The sequence below is a fragment of the Bolinopsis microptera genome, chromosome 13, assembly GCF_026151205.1.
Source record: "Bolinopsis microptera isolate Bmic1 chromosome 13, MBARI_Bmic_1.0, whole genome shotgun sequence".
Lineage (NCBI taxonomy): Eukaryota > Metazoa > Ctenophora > Tentaculata > Lobata > Bolinopsidae > Bolinopsis > Bolinopsis microptera.
In genome coordinates this window covers 8,840,362-8,857,835 of record NC_087084.1, presented here as the reverse complement: position 1 = coordinate 8,857,835, position 17,474 = coordinate 8,840,362, and the positions used below count along the sequence as shown (strand labels likewise).

Below are 17,474 nucleotides of genomic sequence, written 5' to 3'. Positions count from 1 at the left end.
TTTCAGGTGGAGAATGTCTACCAGCTGGTGTATATCACCAGGTGACTGCACATTTTCAACTCGTAGATCGTTGGTCCCACAAACTAAGATGACGTTGCTATAACCAATGCAGAGCTTAGGGTCTATTGCACTGACCTTGTTGGCTTTAACACGTTCACCTGGGAAGGACTGTCCAAGGGTTCCAGTACCGACACCGAACTTGATGGGCTTGGTGTTAGAGTCGCCCATGATGATGCAGCTCCGGCTAAACTGTTTGCTCACAGTTCTTAGTATGATGGAGAACCTTCCTGTCTGCACAGAAGACTGAGTTTCAGCAGGACCTGTTTCATCAATACCGTGACGATACCAGGCTTGTGACGATCGTGTCATCACATATACTGAGTTAGATTCTGGACTCACACTATGAACATACTCAGTTGAGGCTTCGTTTCCGGTCTCATGGATGCACTTAAAGCACACCTTCCTGACGTCGCCTATGCTGATAGTAGCAATTTCTGAGTTAGCAATAATCTCAGACTCATCGTCAGAGTGAAAAGGGAGCTTGCTACTAGTGGTGGTATCAACTGAGGGAGGGTAGTAGTTTATTAGGATGGAGTTGGGCTTATGGGTCAGTCTGCACTTTGATGTAACTGCGTCTATGGCTGAGGCAAGGGGTGCTGGGATTGTGGGGGATAGGGGTGGGTCTGAATCACCAGTATAAGAGTAGTCTTCCCCAAACTTGAGAACCTGTCTTCCATTCTTCGGGATGAACTTATTACTAGCTTGGCTCTCCAGGAGAAACTCTGTGACTTCTTTGAGGATCTCAGCACTTAGCACATCGACCAGGTAATCACACACTGGAGGTTCTGTGCATTTAGGGAGGGGGATTTCTGTAGCAGGTGGTGCTTCAGATGGACTTCTGGACTGCTGAAATTCATGAATCTCTTGGCTCAGCTTCTTCAGTCTTGTCTCCAGGGATACAATCTCCACAGTAGGCATACTGTTACCAACAGCATTAGAAATAGCATCTGATATAGCCTGTATGTTCTGGCTGTAGTCTACAGAGCTCTTTAGGTTGTTGTCCATCTTGGCTGACATGCTGGAGCCTGGTCTGGGGAATGATGTATCGAAACACCATGGACATAGCCATTCTGAGAGAATAATATTCAGAGAAGCTTCAAGAGGTGTATCGTGCTGAATATTGTTAGCACCCTTGAGATTGCAACAGGAAGCATGCCAGTGCTGAAAACATCTGGTACACTTGAACTTCCATTCCTTACCATCTGATGTTGATCGGCAAGGACAATCACTCTTTGAAGCCCGTTGTTTTACTGTAGGTTTATCCTGGATTTCAAGTTCTTCAGTAGACTCTTCAGCATGGGAGAATGGAGGAAAGGACTTGTACAGAGGGCTCATTGGACTGCTGGGGCTCTCTCTGAGGTTCGATGATTCTAAAGCTGATATCAGGTTTGGGCTGATCTTTTCAATAACCAGATTACCTGGAGGTTTAAGAACAGATGTCTCTGGTTGTTCTTGGGGTGACTTTGATGGGCGTTTACCCAGCACAGCTTTCTGGGCCATTGCGCTAGGGCTGTTCCTGCGCAGGGCTTTGTTGTCTGCTAGAGGTTTCTTCTTTTGGGAGGTAGCTCCTCTGCCGGATGGTGACATGCTAGCTCTGGATCCTGGGTTGGTAGGAGGAGGAGTGTGTCTAGGGGAACGCCTTTGGGTACTAGCACTTGAGGTAGTAGCCATGATGATATGATATCAGAGATATGTCCGGAGTCCAGGGGGCCAGCTTGGACAGACCCCTGCACCTGAAAGGAGAAGAGCATCAGCCGGTTCATTGTGAGTGATATGAGGTGGGTTATGTGGGAATATGATTGAATAGAATTTTTTCAAGAACTTTCAAAAGAGTGATTGAAGTATTCAAAAATATGTAAATCATTCAAAGGTCAGACACACTAACAACAACAGGACAAACTGGGTTTGGATGGGGTGATTTGGTTTGAAATTGTTAAGTGTGTAGGTAAAATTGTTTGAGCAGAATTTTCAGAGTAAAAATAAATAAATTCAGGGCAAAAAATTAGTTGAGACAGGTATTCAGAGAATGCCTATCTTGGAATACTTCAACACTACTATATATATTTTTGGACTAGCAATGGTTTTTTTATTAGGTGTAGTGACTAGTGGTATGTGAACACATGACGAACCGAACTGACAACTCAACTCATTTTCTAGGAGCAGTGATCCATCCTCCCTGAGCCCCCCATCGTCCAAACAAGGTCTCTAGTTCATTGTTAACATAACCATTGCTAGTCCTCAAATTATTTGTTATATAGTAGTGTTGAAAGTATTAAAATGTACTACTTTCTTAGTACTGATGTTTTAGATGTTACGTCATGAAAAACGTTTGATCCTAATCATAGTTATGGTCATGTCGATAGTTTCTTCTTGTACACAACAGTGTAATATCTGGATCGGAACATTATTTATTAGTCGCATTGTTGTTGCACAGCAGTACCGCAAAGTGCACAAATCCGATAGAACAAATATCGGCCGTTGGTGCAGAAAAGTGCTGTATTAGGTCAATAGTGCGATTCCTCACCCACTGCACTTATATGTTGCCTCTGTCCTTGAATGTTATGTTAGTAAGTTGACTCAGTTATTGAGAAGTACATAAGATAATTTTTACATTCTGTCGTTGTTTTCAGACAACAAACTAGCATATTATAATCTTACTCTTTCCCTCAGGGATGAAATGGATTCTTCTTCTTTTAATTCCCTTGGTTCATGCTAAGTCAGATCTCCAAATCTACCATGGAGTTATTGCTGCAACTGCTGATGGAGAGGAAGCTGAAGTAAACAAGTTTTGTGTTACTTTTAATCCAGATTGGTTCACAACTGTATATACAAACAATGTGCAAGATGCACCAAAATATCCCCTGCACAGGATTCATTTGGTGATAAATGGATGTGACGAGGTAACTGACAATCTTACTAATACATCAGTGGTAATAATTGATACAGGTGAGTGCTCAGTTGTCGATAGAGCCAAGAATCTTGTTGATGCTGGTGCAGAATTGATTGTCATTGCTAGGACTGATGGTGTCCTCAATGTTACGGATGTTCATCAGTCAAACTTCTCCTCTGCACCCATTGTCTTAATCAATTCCAATAGCTATCAGACCATCAAGACACTGGGTTCCTCGCAGGACTTGTCCATATCATTCTACAGCCCAGTGACAAAATTTGATGGGAATGTCATTGCCATCTATGTGATATGTGTCTTTTGCATAGTGGTTGGCTCCTACTGGGGTCTTTATCCCAAAAATATGAAGCTTTCGGAATTCTGGACAACAACTCCCAAGCCTCCAATAAGATTGACTCTTCAAACAAGTGAGTCAGAGGTCGACGAAGAAGAAGGTAAAGGTAGCTTGTGGACCAATATTCTGTTTGGTGCAGTCATAGTGAGCATCATGGCTGGCATGCTGCTTCTCCTTTACTTTGCATACAAGTACTTTGTGTTTGTATTCATGGGCCTCTTCTGTGTCATCGCGTCAACTGGTATGTATTCTCTCTTCTTTCCAGTCTTAGCTGAGATTGATTGTTTCCACACAAGGTGGCAGGTATCGTGCCGAAACAAAGAGAAGCATTTTGCTCCCTTCAAAGTTGCTCTATGGTTAGCCTGCTTCTCTATAACCATGGTTTGGTTTGCCTTCAGGCATGAGTACAACATCTGGCCACTCCAAGTTTTTATGGGAATCAGTGTGTGCCTCAACATAATCATGAGTGTTCCTCTTCCCAACTTGAAGATCATTACCATCATCATGGCCATGCTGTTTATCTATGACATATTCTTTGTCTTCATAACACCTTTATTCACGAAAGATGGTGTCAGCATCATGGAAAGAGTTGCTACTGGATCATCTTCCAAAAAGCAAGTGTTTGATGCACCAATGGACTACACCCCTGGTGAACAAATTCCTCTTTCGATAAAGATCCCATACTTCAAAACACAGATTTCAAAGTATGCATGCCCATATATGGAATGATCGGATTTGGTGACATCGTAATTCCTGGTCTTCTCACCGGCTACTCTGCTTACTTTGACACACTTGCTCACCCTGGTCAAATTAAGTGGTACTACATTATCTCCTGTACCTCCTACGCAGTTGGTCTCATTATCACCTACGGTGCACTGATTGGAATGGGAATAGCGCAGCCAGCGCTGCTATACCTTGTCCCCTGCTGTCTGCTCGGAGTGTTTGGAACTGCGTTTAAGAGAGGAGAAGTGTTGGCTATGTGGACTGGGCGGGCGGGTGTTGCTGCTCCTCGGCCATTTGCGGATGAAGAAGATGGTGAAGAAGATAATTTGAACAGTTGATGTAATGGATATTAGGTTTTGTGAATGATGCTGCATGAGATACTCCTAAGCTTACAACAACGTTGATGTTATGGAACTAAAAACTGTAATACTAATTTATTTGTAGAGGAAATATGAAAAGCATGTGAAAAAGAAGATATCATTGAAGCCGGAGGGTGTAGTGTTATAATGAACTATAAATGTAAAATATTCCAAATATATATCATTTTACCAGATTGGACTGCAACAGTGCAGATCTCTGTATCTTTGTACTGATGATTTAGTTTTAAACTTTTAAACGATTAATAACTTTGTTGCATGTATTATTGTATGTTGTTTACAATTATGAAGTTGTCCATGAGTTCTGAAATCTATCTTTTCATATTTAAAAGTGATTTCAGTCTGATAATTTGTTTTAGGTACCTACACCAGTCGGATTCATTATAGAGCATTGTACAATATAGTCTGCTAAAATTTGTAAGAAAACATCCATTAACTAATCAATAAACAGCTATCAACTATCCATTAATGTTTGAATTATCAGAGTCTAAATTTTACATATCTTGCCACAGTTAAAATATTTCTGATAAAGGTGGCCATGGGTACTTTCGTCAGATTTGCATACTCGAAATAGTCATTGAACCATTTAAATGTCTTACTGTGGTACAGTAGCCGATTCTAAATGTTTTGTGTTATTTTGATTTTGTGTGCTGGAATTCATGATTTTGTGAGTGACCTTCATGGCTCGATGAATGTGAAAAATACATGATTAAGAATAAAAATATTATTTTGATGGGCAGCATTTGTCTGCAGAGTAAGCAATCCCAAAACAAATCCCAAAAGTTCGTTTTCAAATTTAAGTAATATTTCCTATGGTGTTGTATCATTCTCGTAATTTGTATTTGTTTCTACCTGTATCAAATTTTCATGAAATGGATTGCTTCGATAATAAATGCTCCTGCCGTTTCATTGTGCTCAATGTAATTAAACCTTTTACAAATAAAAGCGTAAACTTTGTCAGAATTAAAAATAGGTACTTATATTAGATTAATACTCAATGATAAGATAAAAGGTATCACTGAGAAGTATTGCAATGATTGCGGTATCACTACCAGGGTACTTACATTTTAATATCACTAACATTATAAAATTGCTTCGCACAATCTCCTATTCTCTGACCACACATTCTATACTTAGCACTTAGTGTACCCTGACCACAACCTACAATGGAGACTAAACCACGCGTAAACGGTTCAATGTTGTCAGATAAGATTGGTCAAGAGATTGTGGCTGTCGGCAAAGTTATAACGGTGAGTTTTTAAGTTATATAACTTAATATTATAAGTTATGACATATTATATAATTGATATATCATTGATATTATATCGGCTGAGTCATTTCAGGAACCCCTTGCTTTTACTGAGATTAACCCGGCGTGTTCCAACTCAACTTATTTCCTTTTCAATAAGCAAACGCTGTTGAAACTTCTCTTTACTACTTTAAATGTCTATTTACTTCATGCTGCTGTCAATAAATACAATCAATGATGTTTTGCAATTTTGAGCATAATTGAATTAATTAAGCTTTTCCTTGTTACATATTTAGCAGTATCCAAGAAGCCCGACATGTGCTTCCGAACAGGTGTTCCCGAACAGGTGTGTTCAGGTTATGGTAAGGGTTAGGGTTAGGGTTAAGTTTAACCCTAACCTTAACCCTAGAACCATAACCCTAACCATAACCCTGTTCGGGAACACATGTCGGGCTACTTAGATACTGCCGCATATTTGCATATTAATATTGTTAAGATTGGTTAAATACTAAGCTTTCTGTTTTACTGCTTCTGTTTGTGATGCAGAATGTGTAAGGAATTTGCAGTATGCAAAATATGGAGTATTTAGGGTATAATGGAGGTGATATATAGAATGTACATATTGTATATAGTACATAATGTGCATTAAATATAATCTACATTTAGTGGAATATGTAGCATGCAATATATAGGATATAAAGAGTTATACAGACTCGACACTATAGAGCCTATTTACTTTAAATACAATAAGCGGTAAGAATTATACTCGTTATAAAGTTAAACTCCATCTAACCCAGATGTTATTAAGTCTATAATAAACGACCACACCCTATACACCATGCGTACGCCACTGTGACGTGACGTGACGTGTACTAATGAATTCTTTACTTCTTAATCTAACTAATATCAAGAAGTATCACATAAATGTAAGTCTAAACTTTCCAGGAGCTTATTAGTAGTAATGTATAATATTATAAGTTAAGCTAATCAGTAGTACCGCGCAATTCTGCTTCAAGTTATCTCATTTATCTCAATATAGTGCCTCCCATTATAAACAAAACACACACACACACACACACACACACACACACACACACACACACACACACACACACACACACACACACACACACACACACACACACACACACACACACACACACACACACACACACACACACACACACACACACACACACACACACACAGATGTACTGAACAATTAGCTGCGAACTGTGTGTTTGCAGCACATGCCAACAACATAGTAATTAGATTGGTTGGTATAGTGGTGAGATAGTAATGAGATGAGCTGGAAAACGGTTTATAATTACTCCGCCCACAATAATCACACCCTCGGTAACAACAAGCCAAAGCGTAAGGCATAGTTTGTGGGTATGTTAGCGCGGCTCTCTTTAATAGCTATTTAAATAAAACTGATAAGTTGATTATTTAGATTGGGAAGTACTAAATAGGGTGGTTCATTTTACCAAAAGTTGTTAAAATAATTAGAGATCATATCTTATTAGTTGCTTTATAGGGTCTGGGGGGATCAGGTACCAAGTGCCGTACGTGATGCCGACTAAGTGCAATTTTGGAATTAGAGGATTGATTTAGAGCTTTGAGACTTTCTACTCGAATATAAATGTGACCCAAGCATTTCGTTTAAACATGGTTTAAAATTTCTGTGACCACGTCCTTCCTATGTGCCTTCCTATTGACCTAATCTACTATATATCAGACCAAGGAATGATAATTGGGCAGCTATGGTAAACAATGTCACAAAAATGTGAAATTTTTTACATTATAGTGCCTAAAAGCAATACATTTTATTTCTGAGCAGTGCATATGGGAGTATGGGTCATGTGGCTAATGTTCAGAACTTATGAACACGCTAGATTAATAGATGCTAAAATTAAGCCACTATCGTCGAAAACGCTATTTTAGAAATTTACCAATATCCTCAAACTTCAATGAACGTGTCCTTAAATACAATAAGCGGTAAGAATTATACTCGTTATAAAGTTAAACTCCATCTAACCCAGATGTTATTAAGTCTTTAATAAACGACCACACCCTATACACCATGCGTACGCCACTGTGACGTGACGTGACGTGTACAAATGAATTCTTAACTTCTTAATCTAACTAATATCAAGAAGTATCACATAAATGTAAGTCTAAACTTTCCAGGAGCTTATTAGTAGTAATGTATAATATTATAAGTTAAGCTAATCAGTAGTACCGCGCAATTCTGCTTCAAGTTATCTCATTTATCTCAATATAGTGCCTCCCATTATAAACAAAACACACACACACACACACACACACACACACACACACACACACACACACACACACACACACACACACACACACACACACACACACACACACACACACACACACACACACACACACACACACACACACACACACACACACACACACACACACACACACACCCACACCCACCCACACACACACACACACACACACACACACACACACACACACACACACACACACACACACACACACACACACACACACACAGATGTACTGAACAATTAGCTGCGAGTATGTGTGTTTGCAGCACATGCCAACAACATAGTAATTAGATTGGTTGGTATAGTGGTGAGATAGTAATGAGATGAGCTGGAAAACGGTTTATAATTACTCCGCCCACAATAATCACACCCTCGGTAACAACAAGCCAAAGCGTAAGGCATAGTTTGTGGGTATGTTAGCGCGGCTCTCTTTAATAGCTATTTAAATAAAACTGATAAGTTGATTATTTAGATTGGGAAGTACTAAATAGGGTGGTTCATTTTACCAAAAGTTGTTAAAATAATTAGAGATCATATCTTATTAGTTGCTTTATAGGGTCTGGGGGGATCAGGTACCAAGTGCCGTACGTGACGCCGACTAAGTGCAATTTTGGAATTAGAGGATTGATTTAGAGCTTTGAGACTTTCTACTCGAATATAAATGTGACCCAAGCATTTCGTTTAAACATGGTTTAAAATTTCTGTGACCACGTCCTTCCTATGTGCCACGCCCACATTGTTTATATAAATTGATAACAAATAGTTTCTGAAAACCATCGTCCATCATCTTGATGTTGTTTCTCTCAAAATTCTCTCAATCACAATAAAGCGTGCACAAACTTTATCCAGAAATGTGAGCCAGAGAGTTGAGCCAGAAGATAACGTTGACACCATGGTCCATGAATGTTGAACAAGATTTGGCACTTTATCTCCTTGTATCGTCCACGAGTCACATAACAAACCCTGATGAGTGCTGACACCGGCAATAAAGTTTAAAAGAACTAAAAACCATGAGTAATTATCAGTCAACCAACAATGTCAACCTCCAAAGGAAAGCGAAGAATGCCTAGAAGAGAGATTCCATTGATAGGAAAGCTTCTCGAAAGAATCCCTGACTCCAAGCTACCCACAAACCAAGTTGTTCTACAGAGACTCTTCTTTCTTATTGAGCACAATAGAGGTCCTTCTTCGGGAGAGTTAGCAAGAGTTACCGTGAAGAACGATCTGGTGTCCGTCTGGGAGTATGCTGGTTTTGGAGACGTCCTCAAGACACCCAGCAACATAATGAAAAGGATGATCCAGCCTCTCCACCAGAAATATAAATCCCTTGCTAAAACCCCGATTTCCCAAAGATCTGGTGCCGCCTTCCAGAAGAAGAGAGCAGAGTTCGTCGAATCCCTCCCTAAGCTTTTTGACATCTCAAATAAATCCCTCATCTTCACCTCTAGAGTCCATAAAGATGACAGACAGTTTCTACTCCATCACTGGGATGCGCAGATTTCTTCAACTCGGGACTTCAAAACTAAGGCTGTGGTCGAGAAGAAGCTTGCTCGGGAAGCTAAGTACGAGAAGTACGCCAAGTCCCAGTCCATCACTGAACCTCCTTCTACCCCTGCTCCTTCCATTTCTTCTACACCCCCACCCTCCAGCCCTGACTCCTCTGACGAGTACCTACCCAAGAGGCCTCGTAAAGAGTAGACGATGTAGACTTATGAGTCATGATTGCTATATTTATTGATTACTATACCTACATGTATTGTATGGTCTCTGCTTCTTTTTAGTTTAGTGTGGTTTAAAATAAAAGATGTTTTAATTTTGTCTTGGTCTTATATTAATATTACGCTATACTCTTGTTCATTTTTACACATTTGCTCACATCACTCACAGTCAGCCGCTCTGACATGGTTAACCACCTTCCTTGTGTTGTTGGTTAATCATATGAGCGGGATATAAATACCTCATTTCATTTCATTTCATTTCATTTCATTACCTTATTAGTTTGAATTAGATGAAACTAATGATTGATTTTAAGTTAAGATTACACTAATAAATTGAATTTATACGTGTACGATGTTATGGAATTTATCTCGGAAAGCTATCGAGCCCAAGAATACTCTATACAAGGCACATTTTAGGGAAATGAAATTCAGTAACGAAGATATACTTGATCTGTTCTTTGAATTTGTATCTGGAAGACCAATTAAAACAGTTTAAATTGAAATATGTAAAAATTTCAATAAAGAAAGAAACACTTTAATCACAAGTTTTCACGTAAACCATCGACAATCACTACTAAGGTAGTCTCACAATCAGGGACAAAAGGAAATCGCGGCATGTACGGAATCGCGATTTCCCCATTATTTGCGACAAATTTTATGTATAGTTTAATATACCGCGAAATGTAATTCGCGATTTTTGGCCAAAATCGCCGCGAAATCCTTTTGTCCCTGCTCACAATTGGTTGTAAATCTAAAGTTCAACTCCGTCCCGGAGTCTTCGGGTGCGATCCTAAAATCTTCAGTTAGTCAGTCAATTACCAAGTGAAGTTGATTAGTCCATCTGGTGAGAAGTGGTGAGAAGTGGTGGGGTCGGCAGGCCTGGTGTTCATCTGGTGAGAAGTGGTGGGGGTCGGCAGGCCTGGTGTTCATCTGGTGAGAAGTGGTGGGGGTCGGCAGGCCTGATGTTCATCTGATGAGAAGTGGTGGGGGTCAGCAGGCCTGGTGTTCATCTGGTGAGAAGTGGTGGGGGTCGGCAGGCCTGGTGTTCATCTGGTGAGAAGTGGTGGGGGTCGGCAGGCCTGATGTTCATCTGGTGAGAAGTGGTGGGGGTCGGCAGGCCTGGTGTTCATCTGGTGAGAAGTGGTGGGGGTCGGCAGGCCTGATGTTCATCTGGTGAGAAGTGGTGGGGGTCGGCAGGCCTGGTGTTCATCTGGTGAGAAGTGGTGGGTGTCGGCAGACCTGGTGTTCATCTGGTGAGAAGTGGTGGGGGTCGGCAGGCCTGGTGTTCATTTGGTGAGAAGTGGTGGGGGTCGGCAGGCCTGGTGTTCATTTGGTGAGAAGTGGTGGGGGTCGGCAGGCCTGATGTTCATCTGGTGAGAAGTGGTGGGGGTCAGCAGGCCTGGTGTTCATCTGGTGAGAAGTGGTGGGGGTCGGCAGGCCTGGTGTTCATCTGGTGAGAAGTGGTGGGGGTCGGCAGGCCTGATGTTCATCTGGTGAGAAGTGGTGGGGGTCGGCAGGCCTGGTGTTCATCTGGTGAGAAGTGGTGGGGGTCGGCAGGCCTGATGTTCATCTGGTGAGAAGTGGTGGGGGTCGGCAGGCCTGGTGTTCATCTGGTGAGAAGTGGTGGGGGTCGGCAGACCTGGTGTTCATCTGGTGAGAAGTGGTGGGGGTCGGCAGGCCTGGTGTTCATTTGGTGAGAAGTGGTGGGGGTCGGCAGGCCTGGTGTTCATTTGGTGAGAAGTGGTGGGGGTCAGCAGGCCTGGTGTTCATCTGGTGAGAAGTGGTGGGGGTCGGCAGGCCTGATGTTCATCTGGTGAGAAGTGGTGGGGGTCGGCAGGCCTGATGTTCATCTGGTGAGAAGTGGTGGGGGTCGGCAGGCCTGATGTTCATCTGGTGAGAAGTGGTGGGGGTCGGCAGGCCTGATGTTCATCTGGTGAGAAGTGGTGGGGGTCGGCAGGCCTGATGTTCATTTAGCGAGACTCTCTGTAACTGTAACTGAGGAAAGACTGTGTAAATACTAAACATATTAATAACTTATTGATACTACGAAACTTATAGCCAGGACACATGAATTAGAATGATGATTTAAAGAATTTAAATTGAATTAGAATGACAATCTAATCATATCGTTCAATAAAACAAACTATACCTGACCGTTGCTTGACTAGAATAGGGATTAACTTCCAAAGTTATAGAAGAAAATTTGACCTCGAGGTTTAGGTTGGGAACAGATCGAGTTAGGTGAGAAAATGAAGTCTACAAGCCTGGGAGATGAAATAGATTATTAATGAAATACTAGGGAATTACATGAAGACTATTACAATTCGTGCAATAAATTCTCAAACGATTGGATTCTAACTTAAGCCGAGAACGTCATTAATTTCATGACAAATTATTACCTTAGATAAAGCTCCTCTCAGTGTATGCGGAGTGGACGAGCCGGTAGATCTGATGACAGTTGACCTGAGGAAATTAGGATTATAGAGAGTACAGCGGTACTAATAAAAATGTGGAAATCAACGTCATAATTCTAGTAAGAATCTGGGAACAATCCATCATACGTGTACAATCACTGCCTAATGATAGATAACAGTAACCTAGTAACAATAACCTAGTTATAAAGTAATACAGTAAAACCCCGATTCACCGCGCCCCTATTTACCGCAAACCCCGATTTACCGCGGGTGTTTCCTTTCTCCCAAACTCCGTGGTAAATTGGGGTTTTACTGTACCACGAAGAACCTACCATACCATGTCGTCACGGTAACGAATAGCCGAGAGCCCCTGGACTGGAGGAAGGAAAAGATAAACTAGAGCAGTAGTGGTTTCCGTTCGTTTTATAGTGGGAGGGGAACTCGTCAATCCAGCTTATCCAGTGAGGATGTGAGACAGTGCAGCGGTCATCATACAATTCTCAAGGTGTCATGGGGATTGGTTAATCACTCTCTTAGTACGATACATATTCGAGTATTAAAAGAGTGATTAACCAATTCCCGCAATTATATATCAAATAGACAACAAGTAGTGTAACAGTGTATGTTTACATTAAAGCGGCTGTATTTCCTATAATAACTAATAAGTTGATCATTTAGATATGTACAACTAATGAGTTATTGTTTGCATATTTGTTTGAAAGGAATGTGTTGGATTTATGTTGATGATTTATTAATAAACCTGATAATATCCAACCGAGTCCAGGAAAAAATGTGGTAAATACTAAATATACAGAACTAACTCTAACATACTTTTTGACAAAGGCTTTATAACAGATTAAAACCCCACATTTTCATCATCGAGAATCGAAACTATTTAACTAATTCAGGCTTACTGCCAGGCCGACATGTGGTGCCAATTTCGTTTAAATACACTAAGCCTGCCTGTTCAAAACCGTAAAAGCTGCTAAATCATGTTAAATTTAAGCAAGTGTTTATAATTGATAATCTTGTTTCAGAACGACGGTAAGAGTATGAAACTGGAGCTGTCAGACGGATCTAACGTTCTAGTCTCTTTTGTTGATGTGGTAAGTTACCGTTTTAAACTTACTTTTCTTAACTTATTCACTTTATTTTGATGATGAAATGGAATTGATCATTACTTTCCAATTTGAACAGTTCTGTATAAATTCTAGTGGCAGCTTCTTCTTTTTAGAATTATCAGATCACGTGGTTTTGTAATTGTAGGAAACTATCACAATAATAAAAATTGTCATGAGTATTTAAAACAATTACAGATAAACATAAGAAACTGTTCCAACCATACCCTAGTTGTGAGGAAGAAACAGTTTTTACATTTATTTTCACAATTCTTACCAAAGCAATAAGGAGCTCCCTTTGTTGGGACAAGGTCGCCGCTCTGACAAGTTGCTTTCTTCCCTCCCTTGTTAGACCGACCATCAGCGCAGGTCAGCGTTACCTCCACTTCGTCTTCTACTGGTAGAACTGGTTTCGTCACCACGTTCTTCCATGTTGGAGCTAGATTCTCACATTTTGGAGGTGCAACTGAAATGATGGATGAATAATAGCAATTATAAGATTACAAATTTAGACGGATTCGTGATAATGCTAGTACTGTTAGACTCATTTTGATCGGTATGGATATAATGCATTTTTTGGTAGAGTGACAGACTGTTGTTCTACATCGATTGCTAAGTCACTAAGTTTAAGTCAATGATTATCCCTATTGACTGACTACTGAACGAAACTTAAGAATGTCAGGGACACTTTAAAGTTGAAGTGATATTGTATGGAGCAACTTCCTTTACCTTCAAGTGTTTCTATTATGGCTATCTCGTACACGGTAAACTTATTACTAGAGCCGTCTAACTTCACCCTGTTGCCATACTTGCAGTCAGACACGGAAGGGAGATTATCAGAAGAATCTTCCTCGGTGTAAACTGTGAGAGTGTAGGAGGGACACTCCCAATCCAGGGAACTTTCACAGGAATTACAATCAGTATCAGAGCAAGTCCAGATGACATTATCTTGAGCACCTTCATACATGAACAATACAACCTGTTTCAAACAAGACACCTGGTCTAGTGTAACCTTTAACCATGATGCATTGTCAGAACCAGGTCGAGTGACCGAATAGGTTTCGGAATCCAGGTCTATAGAATTAGCAGCACCGTAAGACGTCTCGTCATCTTCGTAGGTGCCAGAGTGATCAGCACTAAGTGGGACTATCTCACCAGCCAGTCTTTCTCTAGGAGCCACTGAAACATGACCATTATTGTTGCAGTTATTAAATGCAGGTCAATGAATCATGACTAAGCCAACACTGACTTCAAGGAAAATTATTCTAAGATCAATGATAGACTTTATCTTCCTCATATTATGTTAACAACTCTTGAGAACAAAAACATAAATCGATGATTGATCACGATACTCATTTTAATCACTATGGTTATGCAACTTTTGGTAGAGTGACAGCCTACTGTTCTACAGCGATTGCTATGTGTTAGTCAATGAATATCCCTATTGAGTGAACATAATGAAAAAATTTCATAGACACTGCACTTTAAAGCTTTAAAGTTGAAGTGATATCATATTGAGCAACTTCCTTTACCTTCAAGTGTTCCTATTATGGCTATCTCGTACACGTAAAACGCATAATTTTGATAGCGGTGCAACTTCACCCTGTTGCCATACTTGCAGTCAGACACGGAAGGGAGATTATCAGAAGAATCTCCCTCGGTGTAAACTGTGAGAGTGTAGGAGGGACACCTCCCCTGGCTATTTTCACAGGAAGTACAATCAGTGGCAGAGCAAGTCCAGGTGACAAAAGGTGCAGCATTCCAGTTCAACCATACAACCTGTTTCACACAGTACACCTGGGCTAGTTTAACCGTTAACCAGGGTGCATTGTCAGAACCAGGCTCAGTGTACGAATAGGTTCCGAAATCCAGGTCTATCGCATGAGCAGCAACGTGAGACGTCCCGTCATCAATGTCGTAGGTGCCAGAGTGATCAGCACTGACTGGGACTATCTCACCAGCCAGTCTGTCTCTAGGAGCCACTGAAACATGACCATTATTGTTGCAGTTATTAAATACATGTCAATGAATCATGGCTAAGCCAACACTGACTTCAGGGAAACTTATTTTAAGATCAATGATAGGATAAATAAGTTCAACAAGAGTTATGCTTCATCTCTCTTAACAACTCTATTAACAAGCACATAAATTGATATTTGATCACGAGGTGACGAGGAATAAGGGAAGCAATATTTACCAGTTGCAGTGAGCGATGAACTGATGAATTGTAGATAAATCGAAAGGAATATTAACAAACTTAACATACTCTAAGAAAAAATAAATGTGTTATTCTGTTATATCTTTTTCTGTTTTCAACAAATACCTATTCAGTCTTTTGTCACTATTATGGAACATGAATTAAAAAGCAAAACTCGCAGAGAAGTCATGATCATCCGAACCCAAATCATTGATTTCCAAGAGAAGAATCTAGAATATCGATAGATTGGAAGGTTCAAACACTTCAAAGTATGTATTTTTGTACAACAAGATGTCAGCTTCAAGTTTACAACTTGTTTTGTCCACCCATACCCTATCTAGTATGGGGTATGCTGTAGGATCGGAGCACGGCAATCAGAAAATAAATAAAGAACTTGCAAATGTTACCACCTAGAAAAGCCAGTTTTTGTGAAAGCAACAGCTCCAAGTTGGCGTTTTCAATACAGCAACGCGAGTAATCTCGCTGCTAGGGTAGGCGGGGCTATGGCATTATTATGCTAATTCCATGGGGCTCTAAGAAGGATGAGAAACGTTAAGAGAGCAGTCTGGAATCTTCCTTGCATTCAAACCTTTTGTTTCACACATTTCCTGGCCTTACAATTCCTTGGATTAGTTTAGAACCCAAGGTAATTTGAACAATTTGGTGCCTCGTAGTCGTATACTGTTCTTGTAACCACGCTGAATATTTAAAGCCCCTTCAATTCTAGTGGATGTGTTTGGCGGCCTGGTGGATTTAATCGATCGCATTTACCTTGTGTAAAACTATTGTATCAGGATTGGATGGGTATTGAGGGTAGAGCAGGAGTGAGCAGGACCCGTTTTACATCTTTTCATGGTTATGCTGATTTAAACGTTGGAGATCCAGATGACCAGAGTCGAGAAAATTCTTCTGCTAGACTAAGGATAGAAAATCAGGTGCTTCAGAAAATGTGTGATAAAAGCTTTTAGAGAGTATGTTCCAATGCAGGCAGCAGGTGTAAACTCTAAAACGGATCGTGGAGAAACGGAGAGTATCATGATATTGTCTCTAGACTCTGGTACCGAGTGTGTTCACAATCAGTGTGAGCGTTTTATTGGTTATCTGAGATCTGACAGTGTTTCTGAAGTGTGTGAAACTTGTATTATTGCCTTCGCCCGCTGCTTACATACTGTGGGGTCTTACCATGATCTCGTCTCTAAGAAAGCAAAAAAACGATTTACAGAGCAGAGAAACAAAAGAGCGATGGGACGGCAAGAGTAATACAATCATATACTTATTTTACTATTATTGTCCTATGGGCTATGCTGATGCTATCTGGGGGTCCTTTCCGAAACGGTACTTAAGTCAAAAATGGTACTTAAGTAAAAAGTTAAGCAAAAAGTATTTTCGAAATGAGACTTTTAAGTGGGGTTAAGTGCGGTGTTTTTCACTTAAAATGTAAGTATGGTCCAGAGGTTACTTAAGTGCCTAAATTGTAGTACTAACTCAAAAATATTAAAAGGAAAAGAAGTTGGAAGGTTGCAAACTAAAAGTATAATTACAGAATTGCCTACGAATAATAATATAACAAAATAAATTTAAAATTTTATGTCACGAAAAATTGTCTGACAATTTCGTTTCGCTGATTTTTTCCTTCTCTGAAAAAACTCGAGCTTGCTCATTTTCGTCGTGGTCAGTGTCATCCTGACTCACTGAATTGTCTCTCAGTTTATTTCAGTAAATTTTCAGTATAACAATTATACCATTTAACAAAAATCGTCCTCTTATGAAATGGGAATAACATCCGGTGACCGACAACTAAGAGCTTAAGAACCTCTCATTCACATCACATGGCCCAATCAGTGACGTATCATTTGTGATGTGATCCATATGGCATTCATGCTATCATGATTTTATCATTGTAATCATAGTAAGGAAGCTAACAGTAACAAAATTAGATTTCAGATAGAAAACTTAAGAATTTAGAATTATAACTTTTATCAAAATGAATGAAAATCGAAAAACAAATTGAGGAAATTCGGCCATTGGTGTTCTAGTTTCTACAGTAAA

At 40.2% G+C, this 17,474-nt stretch overlaps 3 protein-coding genes across 4 annotated transcripts in view; 2 read left to right on the top strand and 1 right to left on the bottom strand.

Moving 5' to 3' along the window:
• The window catches only part of LOC134824697 (matrix metalloproteinase-15-like), a 75,931-nt gene extending 73,605 nt beyond the window's left edge, over window positions 1-2,326 (bottom strand). For both annotated transcript variants that reach the window (XM_063836668.1, XM_063836669.1), the window contains exon 1: window positions 2,300-2,326. The gene's annotated coding sequence lies outside the window, so the exon portion shown is untranslated. The remainder of the gene's footprint in view (window positions 1-2,299) is intronic.
• Window positions 2,327-3,219: 893 nt separating this feature from the next.
• LOC134824696 (signal peptide peptidase-like 2B) lies at window positions 3,220-5,295 on the top strand. Its single transcript, XM_063836667.1, is given in 2 exon segments — window positions 3,220-3,981; window positions 3,984-5,295. Coding segments are annotated over 2 exon segments (1,050 nt in total). The 5' UTR covers window positions 3,220-3,311; the 3' UTR covers window positions 4,364-5,295.
• Window positions 5,296-5,538: 243 nt separating this feature from the next.
• The window catches only part of LOC134824973 (uncharacterized), a 30,307-nt gene continuing 18,371 nt past the window's right edge, over window positions 5,539-17,474 (top strand). The window contains exons 1-2 of the mRNA XM_063837014.1: window positions 5,539-5,652; window positions 13,148-13,216. Of these exons, the coding sequence (XP_063693084.1) occupies window positions 5,569-5,652; window positions 13,148-13,216 (153 nt within the window). The 5' untranslated portion in view covers window positions 5,539-5,568. The remainder of the gene's footprint in view (window positions 5,653-13,147; window positions 13,217-17,474) is intronic.